Source organism: Tamandua tetradactyla, chromosome 10, assembly GCF_023851605.1.
Source record: "Tamandua tetradactyla isolate mTamTet1 chromosome 10, mTamTet1.pri, whole genome shotgun sequence".
Taxonomy (NCBI): domain Eukaryota; kingdom Metazoa; phylum Chordata; class Mammalia; order Pilosa; family Myrmecophagidae; genus Tamandua; species Tamandua tetradactyla.
Genome location: NC_135336.1, coordinates 99,979,200 through 99,992,905, shown reverse-complemented (window position 1 = coordinate 99,992,905; position 13,706 = coordinate 99,979,200). Strand labels below are relative to the sequence as shown.

The following is a 13,706-nucleotide window of genomic DNA, read 5'->3' as shown; positions in this document are numbered from 1 at the left end:
TACAGTCAGAAGTGTTTATCTGGGTCTTTGTGAAATGCCAGGTGGAAAATCAGACTCATAAAGAGCAGCAGAATTTTCTCCTTTTTTATTATTTGATAGAACACAATGGGAATCTCATTTTGTAAGAGTAGCTTTTGAGGAAAATCTGCCTTTGGATGAGGGTTTCACCCACTCTGGCCACTTAGGTCCCTGTATTGTGTGCCTTGGCTCCCGTGGAGGGCAGTTTCCATCCAGACTTTTCACTGAGTGCTTTCTGGCAACAGATTCTGCGGGACACTGGAGTGTTTGAGTACACCTGGAAGGAGCTGGAACTGTGGCTAGAGCACTTAGATGACACCATGGAAGAGAAAAAAGAAACTGTGATTCAGTTTTTGGAAAGTGTAAGCACATCTTACCATCCTTCAGTGTGAAAGGAGCCTGTTTGGAGGATAATTATACTAAGTTCTCCTTAGACTACCTACAACGTTTTTGATGCACCTATGCCGGAAGGCTTCTCTTCCTTGCTTAGTTTGTCATTCTTGCTAAGACTTTCAGGAGCTACTGAGTTTAGACTCTAAAATGGGAATATATTACTATATGCTTTCTCATCCCCCACTCCTTTTTTTTAATTAGAAAGTTGGGGGGTTACAGAAAAAATCATGTAAAAAAATAACATCTCTCATTTCCTTTGGTAATTTGCTTTTGCACAAGGGAATGGGGTAAATGAAAAGCACTGTTAAAAGTGGTGGAGGCCAGGCCACAGTAGCTCAGTGGCAGAGTTCTCACCTGCCGTGCCGGAGACCTGGGTTCGATTCCTGGTGCCTGCCCATGTTAAAAAAAAACAGTAGAATACTAAAAGGGGATGTTTTTATTATAGTAATATTAGATAATATAAATTCATGAAATAAAAAATAATTGAAAAGGAGATTTTTAAAAAATCCTGCAGAAAATTCAAAACACAAACTTTAAAGTTGTTCTTGTTAAGAACTGTGAACATTTTAGTGTTCCCTTTATTTTGACGTGTCATCTTTATGGCTTATTTTAATTTCATTGTGACTGTCTAAATGTTTTCCACTTGGATCCTTAACATACAGATTTTATTGACATTGGTGGCGAACCCCTATTCATACACAGACAGAGCATCTGACTTTGTCCAAGAAGCCAGTACACTGCAGGCTGCGATGACAAGGCAGGACACCGATGATGTCAGCATCCCTGTCTCCCACATTGATGGTAGGAGCCATGCCTTCACCCTGCTTGGGCTTCTGAAGATTGTGCTATGGTGGCCACTTAGAGACAGAGAACGAGAGTAGCAGTAATGTCTGTATGGAAAGTGAAAAATCCCATTTCCTTGCATTGTGAGGTCAGCCTTTTCTGAAATGAAAATGGCCTTATTTGTTAATATAATGAGAAATAGGTACAGAACTGATTTGCTGGAATGTTTTTATTTGTGCAGTATTTACTAGTGTGCCGGTGATATTCTAAGCTTTTTGTAACCTGCACTCACATAAACCTCATGAACAGCCTGAAAAGGAAGGTATTGTTATTATTCTTATTTTGTAGATTAAGGTAGCTGAGGCAGAGAGAGGTTGAGTAACTTGCCCAAGCTCATGCAGCTATTATAGTAGCACAGTCAGGGTTTAAATTCAGACACTCTGGCTCTAGTCTGTGCTTGAACCCTTACCCTAATTTGCCTCTCAGATTTGGGCTTGTTTGCCTGGAAACTCAGGGTCAAGCTCCTGGGCATCATCTCCCTCACCCTCTACCTTCCCACCCCCGTAAGATTAGCTTTTACTTTTTCCCTTCTCTGCAAATGTTCTCTCGCTTATCCCTCCCTATGGGGTTATTTGCAACAGAATCTGTGGGTGGCTTTTGTCTCAGCCTGATTCCCTTTTTCTGTCTCAGATGTTCTGGACATGGTGGACGTCCTGGTAGAGGGCAGCGAAGACCTGGATGAGGAAATTGGGTTCTTGTTGAATGAAGACATGGTCCTGCTCACGTTTCCTTTCAGTGCCTTGGTCCCTGCGGCACTGGAAGCCCGGAATAAATTGCTCCTTGGGGCAGAAAATGAAGCAGGTATTCTGTGCATAGTCAGAATGTTCTGGTTGCCTTGGGCCATCCGGGTCTGTGGGATCTAGAAGTGGGATTCTGAGGCCTCTGATAACAATTGCCCAACACCCAAGCTCACAGTAGTTGGGACCCAAGTGACGGCTACCCATGCGCCAAGAGTGGAGTATAGTGATAGGGTCTTCAGGCCGGCAAAGCAGCTGGGAAATTGGTCATTTGAAGGGCAGGTCTGAAATAATGTGTTTGGTCGCGTGAACACCAGCCATAACACAGATGTTCTCCCTTCAGTAGTTTTCCTAGACACCTTGATGCCGAGGGTCTGGATCCTGTGTACTTGCCAGTATCCCCCAGAAGTGCTCACATAGTAGATCACAGTGGGGGAACTAGTCAGGGGAATCAGGCTTTGCTGCAGCAACAAGCTGGCCCTAACCCTTCAGGGGTTTTCTGAGTAAAGGCTGTTTCTTGACCTTGGTTTAGTCCAGCACAGGTCAAGCTGCTCTCCTAGGTGACTGTCCTACAAGTAGTGGCTCCAGTCCTTGCTGCTCCCAACTTATACTTATATCCTCTCCACATCTGACTCCCAGGGTCACTGTAGAAGGGCAGAAGGGTGTGGACAGCCATGCTGAGGGGCGTATATCAGGCCTGCAAGGGGCTGCCCACTGTCATGTGGTCCCAGCCTAAGTTTAGGGGAGACTTGTGGGCCAAGGAAGAGGAAATGGATTGGTGAGCACCTAGCGGGTCCCAGCCCGAATGGCTTTTGTCTCCCCTCCTGTTTGTTTGGGTTTCCACTTCCAGGCCTCAGGACCTAAGATCTGACCTTGTGTTAATACAATCTGCAGGGGTAGCATCCTCTTTTCAGTACGGTGATGTGGCTGGCCCCTGTTGGAGTGTGCCTGCATTTTTCTGGATCTTGACTATCCATGGCATGAGTTAGTGTTGATGAGTCACAGAAGGCTGGCCCCAGCAAACCCCTTCCCATATACATTTCATCCCCTTGCAGGAGAAAGCATCGTGCTGTATCTGACAGCTGTACTGACGGACCTCCTACACACCCAGAGGGACCCCCTGGCTCTGTGTCTTCTGCTTCAAGCTTATGACAAGCTGGAGCCTCCACACTCACCTTGCTGTGCTCAGCTCTGCTGCTTTAATGGATACTACAGCCTCTGGATCCCGGAGCAGGCCTGGGAGGCCTTGGTGAGCCTCAGCTGCTCCTGGGATCATTTCCCATAGAAAAAAAGAAAAGTTTAGAAATGTTTTCTAAAGAAACGTGGGGTTTTCTTTAGAAAATCTTGGCAGCGTGGTTTCTTCCTGTGAGTCATAGTTGCATAGCTTTTTAGCCATATAGCTTGTAGGGCAAAATTACTGAACCTTCTAAATTTCCCCTACATGAGCTCTGCTGCCCTGTCAATATGACTGAAACACAAAGAACTCGGTGAAGCAGCAGAATTAAATTTCCCACTGGCTCTGTAATAATGATAACTGGCTAATCACTGTTACTACTTGGGGTAGTTTGCCATTTTTCATTTTCCTGATGAGTTATTTGTGCCCACTTGTTTCTTAGCCCTCTTCTGCAGACCTTAGGAGGTCCCATGGCTTATTTGTGCTCAGCTGGCAGACCTGGCCTCCTAAGGCCCCCCAGGAGGCTCTTTTCTGCTCAACAAGGAATGGAAAGTGCAGAAGAGAATTTTTCTTTTAGTTGGAAGTATATTCTTGTAATGGGGTGCTACAGTTCTAGAACCAAGTATTTACAAGTGCTGGGTAGGGCAAGGAATCAGTGTTAGCGACATTTCTGTTAACTCATTAAATTTTTAGCTGCACTTTTAGAAGCTGGCTGTTGAAGAGCTCTGTTTCATGATCTTGGGGTAGTGGCAGCTAATGTCAATAGCACTTTACTGTTTGCCAGGCCCCGTGGTAATGCCCCATACCGTTTTAAGTTTTAAGCCACTTCCAGCAACTTTCAGAAGTAGGTCAAGACTCTTATTATCCTCACTGTACAGATAGGAAAACTAAGGCACGAGGTGGCTCCCACTACCAGTCATTGATGGCATCAGGGTTTGGGGCATTGGCTAGAGAGGTGATACCCCAAGCAATCATTGCCATGTTCTCGGCTGATCGGCCTTAGGTGGAGCATCAGGACAGCTGTGCCACAGGGTTGTTGGTGTAAGAAGTGCAGAGCTAAACCTCCTAAGCACTCGAGATGTGTATACCAGTTCTCTGTTGAATATATTCCATCAGTGATTTCCATACCCTGGGAGTTGTTCAGAGATCACTGGGACCTGCCCCCTGTTTCTGGTTTGGTAGGTCTGGGGTGGAGCCCAGGAATTTTAGTCTTTGATAAACTCCCAGATGCTGCTGCTACTGCTGGCCCAGTACCGCTGAGCTTCATGACACAGGTGGCTGTGAGATTTCTTAGCCTTGGGAAATTGAATGTTTGGAATTAACACAGGCCATGAAGGGTAAAGAAAGACTACTGTTTGAAAATTATGTTAGGAAAAATGTTCAACTTCAGTTTCAGGCAGACGAATTCCAGCAGTGTGTTCTATCCTTTGTCTTCCTATTCTCCCAGCAAAGTATTCTGACCATGGCTCCTGGAAGGCCCTTTAGAAAGCATGTAGCTCACAGAACCGGTTCCTTTCTCGGGTTCTTTCCCACAGTTTCCAGTCACCAGTGTTTGCGATGGTGATGAGAATTGTGTCCCAAAAGGCTCCCAGCTGTGGCGTATGTTCTCCCAAGTGTGTAAACACCTCCCCAATTCCATGCCTTCCCATCTGTCAGCATTGACACGCTTGGGGAAAATGCATGCAACTGATAGAGTCAAGACTTTATTTGCTTAAAATAACACTCATCTGTTTTTCAGTATTAGCGATTATTGTGAGCTATCCCTTCGTTATGAATGTCACCTGTACTGCTTTATCAGACCATTACACCTTTTGCTTGTAATGACTTGTCTTTTTCTCTGGGCTTCTGCTGTCTCCCCAAGCCACTTCAGACACCAGCCAACCCTGTCCTCTGGGCTCCTTCTTCGGACTCTTCCTTTGCCGCCCTGCTGAAGATGGCCTACGAGAGCAAGGGTGTGCTCTTGGATGAGCAGGTGCAGGCGCGCCTGCGGGCAGCCATCCCGCATCTCCCCATGCACCAGGTGCCACGCTCAGCGAGACATGTGCTACTATACCTCAGGAGCACCGTGGAGAACTTTGGCCAGGTTAGGCTGCTGCTGCCACCCCTCCAGCCCCCACAGGCACCCACAGGTCCACCTCCAGAGAACTTTGCCTTCTCTGTGTTGACTCCAAACTGAGTAACAGCATTTAGAGGGCCCCGGAGCAAGAAGGATGCTTACTCACTTCACATTGTTGAGGAGGCTGGTACCCAACACACCCAGGCCACAGGTCCGGACTAGAACTCGGGACCCTATACTGTTGGCTCGTGCTCCTTTCGGGCCTGGACTGCCTCACCTCCCCCTGGAGCACACTCATGGGGGTGATTTGCACACCCACTTTCTTTCCTTCAGGCCTCAGCTGCCAATCCAGCATTTCCTTCAGCTGTTGAGAAAGGGAGACAGACACCCTGGCTTTGTAGCTGGGGCCGCTGTGAGCAGGACAGGGCCCTTCCTGAATTAAACTGGACCATCTGCCCAGGCAGGGCGCCCCTCTCTCTTCTTCTTTTATAAATTCATTAATCCAACAGTTCTTTGCTAAGCTTTTTGTCCTTGCTATGCTTTGCAGATTCTTAGTTTAGGCTTTGAGGTGGGCCTTTCCCCCTCTTTTTTTTTTTTCTATTCAAGCTTTGTATTTCCTCAAGATTAGGAGGATTAAGTGTCTTATTTTTAAAAATTACTGCTTGAGGTAATTGGTGTTTCATAGACATCACCTATAAAGGAGTTGCTGTTTTACCTGCCCCCTTTTTAAAAAAGTTTACACTTTCTCCTCTGATAACCTGGAATCTTCCAGTAACAGAGGTTGCAATGATAGCCCTCCCCAGTCTAAGGGTTCCATGGCTCTCATTCTCACAGCTGAGCAGAAGTGCAGGACCTCCCTGCCTGCAGCTCTTCCTAGATCTCCTCAGGGACCTGGTGATCCATGGTGAGCAGCTGCATGCCCAGACCCAGCAGCAGTGCCAGGCCACCCAGGCTGAAGCTGATCTCTTTGTGGACATGGAGACCATGGCCTCACTGGAGTCGGCCAGTGACAAGGTACCAGCATCCTTCTCCTGCAGATACTTGCTTTCTGCTCTTGTGGTTAAAAAAATAAAGTGTGATCGTTGTAGGAAAATGCATAAAATACAAAGAAGATATTTAAAATCATCCATACCCCTACTGCCCAGAGATAAGCATGGCCTAGTGTACACATTCACCTCTCCAGGCACCACCTGTGCACACACCCCCTCACTGAAAGCACTTTTCCCTTATACTGGGTGATTAGGGCACCTAGAGAAGCTCAGAGTGAAGGTTTTCCTCTTAAGTAGTTCTGGCCTATGTGGAGGAAAGTGTGAGCAGTGAGTAAGGCCCCTTATAGCCAACATAGCAAAGGTGCTCGTCCTGGAAAGAAAAAAAAGCGTTTCCTCCCTGGCCTTTGTCTTGGGAAGCAGACTGTTTAGTTGGAGCCTGGTAAGTATTTCTCTCAGTTTACGTTTAACCTGTTTTTTTTGTTTTGTTTTGTTTATTTGTTTGAAAAGGAGACATAGCTCACAGCTTCCTTGGTACCATGGGACACTTTCTCAGCCAATCAACGTGGGGCAAAGCAATCTTAATAAATATGTAGTTGTACTTTTTTTTTAAAAAAAAAAAAAACTTGGTTAGATAGTGTGATAGGCTTCTTTTCCTTCCCTTAAGAATGAGAGAACATGTTTTGTTTCTATTCCTGGGGGCTGATGTAACTTTGTTACCTAAATACTGCATTCAGCAAGGCTGGTTAGAACAACCAAATCAGTTTTTTTCTCTAATCTAGCAAAGGTTGTTCAGCTGCTCCTTGATCAGTGGTTTAAATTTGGCTGTATCAGAGCTGGTTCTCAGGGGATCCCTCAAGGCCCAGACAACTTCTCGAAGTAGAGACAGTAACACTTTCAGTTCTAGATCATGGATATTCATGGAAGTTTGGTCTCAGCTCTAGACATGAGGTCCCTTTTAAGTCATGGCCCTCCTACCCCAGCTCTCAGGAGCTAGCCATGATGTGTGGGGAGAGCAGTGCTGCTGATTAGAAATCAGAAGGTGATTGATCTTCATCACATCTTGGCATTTTGGCACATCTCGTCCTCTCCACTGGCTGACCGTGGAGCTCAGTTTTGCCATCCAGTGAATTCCTTCATGTTGCACTCATCGACTCTCTGCTGGGCCCTGTGTGGCTCTCACCACGTCCTATGCCAACCTTCCTGGTACTCCCAGCACCGTGGGAAGGAGAGGGGCATTTGGTGGGGGTTACATTCCAATCTGATAACATCTTGGGGGTGACTTCAGGCATCTGAACTTAGGCTTGGGCCAGGAAAGCTTTCTGTTCTGTGTCCTTTAACAGTGGTAGATGCTTATGGAGTAACTGTTGCTCTGCTCCCAGGCTGTGTGTGAACTCTGTGCTTTGCTCTCTGTATTTCAGTTGCTAGAGGAGCTGCTCGTGGCCATCCTCAGACATCCCACACTGGACAGCTGGTACCTGGCTCTGGAGCAGCAGGCCCTTCCCTCCCACACCCTCAGCCCCATCCTTGTGAAGCTCCTGGCAGCCCATTTGAGTGCAGGGGTTCTTCAGCTGCTGATAGTGAGCGCCCCCATCCTCCAGAACACTGGGCAGCTGGGCCTCCTGGCCAGGTATTCGGAGGCCATCACCCAGAGCATTTTGAAAGAGCTGCGCGCTAGGAAGATGGGCCCGGCCACTTCACTCCCCAAAACCCTCCCACAGCTGGAGGCCCTGCAGGCACTACATCCCTACATAGAAGGCTCCCAGCTTCGTGAGGTCACCCTGGCCCTGCTGAGCCTGCCTGAGGCCTGTCTGGTGACCCCACGACCCACAAAGTTCTCCGGGAAGGAGAGGCACCTGAATGCTCTGGGGCAGACCCTGGTCCAGCTACTGACTAGCAGCCCTGAGCTGCAGCTGCAGAGCAGTGAGCTCCTCTGGTCCTCTGAGTATATAAAGGGCCTGGGGGCACTGCTTCCCTCGCTGGCCATAGAGGAGCTGGAAGCTGTGTTCCTGCACACTCTGCAGAGAGACCTGCTGCTGGCCCCCGTGGTCCAGGTTGACCTGCTTGATCATTGCCTGGCACGGCAGACGCAGGCAGCCCTCCTCATTGCAGCCCTGCTCCTGCAGCACAGCTGCACCCACCTGCTGCGCTTTGAGCTCTGGTGCCTGCAGGAAGGCTCAGGGCTCCGTCTGCAGGAGGGCCTTGATGACTTTCTCCCACTCATCCACATCTACCTCCAGTGCAGGACTCGGGAACAGTTCACGCGCCCTGCAGAAGGTACGGGGGCGGGGTGGTGGGCAGCTTTGAGCACCTGGAAATTGAAAGTCAGAGGAGCTACGGAAGTGAGTGATATGTTAGTTTTCAAACCTTGCAACTTAATGTTCTGGGGTGTGGTTTAGTTCCACTTCCCTTCCAGCACCTGACCTGGCTCTAAAGATGGAGAAGTCCTGACAACACTCATCCCCAGCCTTTGACCTTATTGTTTGAGGAGTAGCCCTTGGGCCCCCATTAGCTCCAAGTTCCCCTACCTGAAGTGATGGAGAGAAAGTGTGTAGGTGGTTCCTGGGGACATTTGGGGCCGAGGGCAGGATCAGAGTCGGGGCTGTGTCTTGAAAAGCTGAATCCTTCGGGACTAATCTGTCACTTGTCCCCATCCCACTTTCTCCACCTTTGGGGGAATTTTTCATCAGTTGATGTTGAGCTGAGGCAGCGTGGGCCTAGCTCTCTTTGTTCTCCACTTGCTGTATTTCCAACCTGAGGTGCTTTTTGAGCACCTCAAATTTAGTCTAAGTCCCTTTTATTGTACTTCTGAATTTCCCCTTACTGCTTTGCTTCAATTTTGTACAGCCTGCCATCATTGATGTCATGTTTTTACAAAGTGGAGAGCCCTCTTCAGGAGGGACGTTTCTAGCCCATGGTTCTCTGTACACCTCCCCTTCCGTACTTCTTAGTGCCTTTGAAGAATGAGTTCCATGCCAGAGTGTCTCCCAGTGTTGGCTGATGAGCTGCAGCCAGAGCTGTGCTGGAAAATGGTTAACAGCTAGCTCTCAGGAGGCCAGTAGCATCTGCCAGATTCCGTGGTGTAAATGTTCCTGCCACAGCCAGTTTCAGGCTACCAATGTGCCGCCGGCTGACTTTCTAGGTTCCGAAAAATACAGCTGTCAGCTCCAGCTCAGCCTTAGGTGTACTGACTGCCCTCTCCTTTGTGTCTCACCCCAGCGTCCTCTGCTGTCATTCCTGTCTTGAGAAAGGCCTTGTGGAGGCAGCTGCAGGACAGACTTCTCCATGCCAACGGTCCCCCAGAGTCTGGGCTGCATCAGGAAATCCTGTCCCAGCTGGTCCCATTTGCCAGAGACAAGGATCTCAGTGTCCTTGTGGACCGTCTGCCCAGCGTGCTTCAGATGCCCAGCAGTCCCAAGAGGTATGAAGGCTTCAACGTCTTGACAGCTCTTCTCCGCTTGTATTGTGCTTTTATTTTTGTATTTAAAAACTGAATTAGGGAGCAGGTCCTGGTGGTGCTGTTGTGCCAATTGGTGAGAAGTGCTTCCCATGAGAACTCTTCCTTTCTGCCATTCTGGCTGGCGAAGGTGCGCCTCCACCTGTGGGCCCCCGGTTCTGCTCCCCAGGGGCATTTGGCAAAAATGTCTGATTTTTTGAACATTAGTAACAGGATGGTGGTGCTACTGGCATCCAGAGTGTGGAGGCAGGAGTTGCTGCCTAACATCTTACAGTGCACAGGACAGCCCCTCATAACAGAATAATCTCGTCCAATAGGCCATTAGTACTGAGGTTGTAAACCCTGTCTACACCACCATGTAGCCACCATGACAAATACCACAGGTGGTTGGCTGAAACAGTAGGGTTTATTGACTCAGTTGGGGAGGCTAGGGGTCTGACATTATCGTTATCACCAGGCCAGGCTTTGTCTTGGGGTCTGTAGTGTTTAGTTGGCAGCTTGCCAGCAGTTGGTTGGGTTCCTTGGTTTATGGCTGCACCTCTGCTTCCATCACATCGTCGCCTTTCACTCCCGCCCTCGGTCTGCTGTTCTGGTTTTTGCTGACTTGTAGCTGCTTCCAACTGTGTCCAGGTTCCTTCTCTTTGTAAGTCCTCTAGTCATATGGCTTGAGACCACCCAAATTGAATTTGGCCTCCTCTAAAAGGGATCTTTGAAGATCCTATTCACAAATGTGTTTACCCCTTAATGGATAATTTCTTTAAAGGCCTGTTGACAAACAGGTTGACACCTACAGGAACATGGATTTGACCATGTCTTTTGTGGGTGTATGATTCAGTCCCCAAACCTGCCTCAGGCAAAGTCTGTACTCATACCTTTTTTTTGGTGTGCTAATATTGTTTCCCCTGGTCAGAAAAAAATTGTTACATCTTGGATGCTTGAAGAAGAAACAGAGGGAGTGTGGGGAGCAAGACTTGGGGAAAGCAGATCCCACTGTTTGGATATCTCCAAATGGCCCATCGTGTTGTCCTGTTTCTCATAGAGCTAGAGAGTTGAAGCCATTCCCTCTAACTTTGTGACTTTTGTCTGCTGCTGCAGCTGGATTGTGGCTGACGCTATCTCGACAGTCCTGGAAGAGTCGGCAGAAGAGCTGCGAGCCTGGAGGAAAATGCTCCAGGAGTCTTGTATGAAATGGCTGATCATTTCTTTCACTGGTAACCAGCAAAATGACAACAAGACTCAGGCTCAAGAGAAACAAATGCTACTGAGATTAAATGAGCTGTTGGTGAGCATCTTTTCTTTTCTCAGAGATCCGGATTAAGTGTTTAAGGTAAAGCTTAAGTGTTTTGAGATAGAAGTTTTACAGATACATTTCAAGCCAGGTGGCATTTATAAGATCTTGTGGGAGATGAGAGGTGCCCAGTCTGGGAGGCAGAGTGGCAGGTTGGGGACAGCACCTGAATCTGTGGGCCATCTTTGATCAGGAATGAGTGTTGGATTTTGTCAAATGCTTTTTTTCTTCATCTACTGAGACTATCAAAATTTTGCTTTTTAAGCCCGTAATAAGGCGGATTATGTTCTTTTTTTAAATTTTTTTGTTTATGTTTTACTAACTTTGTCAACTGACTTGGTCATGATGCCTCCATTTAATATACTGTTGAATTCAATTTACTAATATTTTGTTAAGAATTTTTCCATCTGTATTATGAGGGATATTGAATTGCAATTTTATTTTCTTTCTTTCTTTTTTTTTTAAACATGGGCAGGCACCGGGAATCGAACCCAGGTCCTCTGGCATGGCAGGCAAGCATTCTTGCCTGCTGAGCCACCGTGGCCCGCCCTGTAATTTTATTTTCTATAGTGTCTTAGTCTAGTTAAGTGATCAGGGTAATACTGGCCTCATAGAGTAAGTTGGGAAGAGTTTGTATAGATACAATATTATTTCTTCCTTAAAAGTTTAGTAAAAATAAAGTCAGCTGGGTTTGGAGTTTTCTTTTTTGGGAGGGTTTTTACATGTTCAGTTTATTTTATCTATGTAGGACTGTTCAGATTATCTATTTCTTTTGGAGCTTTCAAACAGTTAATCTACTTCTAAGTTGTTTAATTTATTGGCCTGAAGTTGTCCATAATATTATGTTGTTATCCTCTCAATATTTGTAGAATCTACAGTGATGTTACTTTTCTCATTCCTGATGCTAGTAATTGGTGTCTTCTCTTTTTCCTAAAAGTCTGGGAAAATTTTAAGTTTTGTTAATCTTCATGTAGAACCAACTTTCTGTTACTGATTTTCTCTGTTTTCTTCCTTGATTCTTCTATTTTTAGATTTAATTTGTTCTTCTATTTATAATTCCTGAGGAAAGAAATTGAGGTCACCAATTTTAGACCTTTATTCTTTTCCAATCTAGACATTCAGTGCTATAAATTTCTCCATAGCTATTACTTTAGCTGCATGTCACAATTCAATACATTGTGTTTTCATTTTCATTCAGCTATAAAGAAGTACTTTGTAATTTGTCGTTTGATTTCTTCTTTGGTGACTATTTTAGAAGTGTATTAATTTTCATTTATTTGGAGATATCTTCCAAGTATCTTTCTGTTGCTGGTTTCTAAGTGAATTTTGATCATAGAATATCAAAGAGTGTCAAAGAATTCACCAAATTCATCTAAGAAGATACTTTGCATGATCTGAATCCTTTTACATTTATTGAAAGATGTCATTTATGGTCTAGAATGTGGAACATTTGGCAAATATTCCGAATACATTTGGAAACTGTTTTTCTGCTATTTGTGCATGAAGTATTGTAAAACATTTCATTAGTTCAAGTTGGTAATGATGTTAAAATCTAATATTTAAGGATTTTCTGTCTCCTTATTCTGTCAATTTTTGAGAAAAGGATATTGAAAACTCTAATAGTGGATTGTCTATTTCTCTTTACAGTTCTTTCACTTTTGGCCTCATGTATTTTGAAATTCTGTTATTTAGGTGCATATGTGTTTATGATTTTGTTTCCTTTTAATGAATATCCTTAATTTATATCTTTTGTCATCTTGAAATGACCATCTTTATCCCTACCAATACTCTTTGCTCTCAAATCTATTTTAGCCAATTGAGCTTCATTTTGGTTGGTGTTATCATGATGTGCTTTTTTCCATGTTTTTAATTTTAACCATTTGCATCTTATTTTAAGTGTATTTTTTGTAAACAGCATATATTTAGGTCTTATTTTTTATCCACTCAATTTACCCTTTAAAGAAGCGTACTAAATATGAAGGAAAGTCTTTTACTTTTAGCTATGTTGTCGCCATTTCCTGTGTCCTTCATTCCTTCTACTTGAAGGACTTCATTTAGCATTTCTTTCCTTACAGATTTGCAGGTGAGGAATTCTTTCAGCTTTTGTATGACTGAAAAATAATGAATTTGCCTTCATTAGTAAAAGATATTTTCACTGGGATAGAGAAAAGGTTGACTTCTTTTTTCTTTTAGTCTTAGGTGTTGCTTTATTGTCTTCTGGCTTGTGTTGTTTCCAGCTACTGTCCTTACCTTTGTTCCTTTCTACATTCTGGGTCTTTTTCTCTTTCTGCTTCAGGATTGTTTCTTTAGGTTGCTTTAAGCATTTGCTTATAATGTGGCTTGATGTCATTTTCTTCAAGTTTCTTGTTCTTAGAGTTCACTGGGCTTCTTGGCTCTGTGGGCTTATGGGTTTTATCACGTTTGGAGACATATGGTTGTTATTTGGGGCCATTATTTCCCTCTATTAAAGCATCCTGTTAGACTTTTAAAAAAAATTTTATTAATAAAACCAATCAACCTAAAATATGAACATTCTTTTTTTATCACATAGTTGTATATTCATCATCACGATCATTTCTTAGAACATTTGCATCAAATCAGAAAAAGAAAATGGAAAAAAATTCATATATACCACACCCCTTTCATTGATCACTAGCATTTCAATCAACTAAATTTATTTTAACATTTGTTCCCTCTATTTTTTATTTATCTTTAATCCATACATTTTACCCCTCTGTCCATAAGGTAGATAAA

At 44.9% G+C, this 13,706-nt stretch overlaps 1 protein-coding gene across 1 annotated transcript in view; it reads left to right on the top strand.

The window, feature by feature from the left end:
* LOC143648683 (nucleolar pre-ribosomal-associated protein 1-like) overlaps nt 1–13,706 on the top strand; it is a 105,209-nt gene that overhangs the window by 52,071 nt on the left and 39,432 nt on the right. Inside the window, exons 9-17 of the mRNA XM_077118992.1 lie at nt 264–380; nt 1,074–1,212; nt 1,885–2,055; nt 3,047–3,240; nt 5,027–5,248; nt 6,056–6,235; nt 7,629–8,484; nt 9,427–9,628; nt 10,760–10,946. Coding sequence (XP_076975107.1) covers nt 264–380; nt 1,074–1,212; nt 1,885–2,055; nt 3,047–3,240; nt 5,027–5,248; nt 6,056–6,235; nt 7,629–8,484; nt 9,427–9,628; nt 10,760–10,946 — 2,268 coding nt within the window. The remainder of the gene's footprint in view (nt 1–263; nt 381–1,073; nt 1,213–1,884; nt 2,056–3,046; nt 3,241–5,026; nt 5,249–6,055; nt 6,236–7,628; nt 8,485–9,426; nt 9,629–10,759; nt 10,947–13,706) is intronic.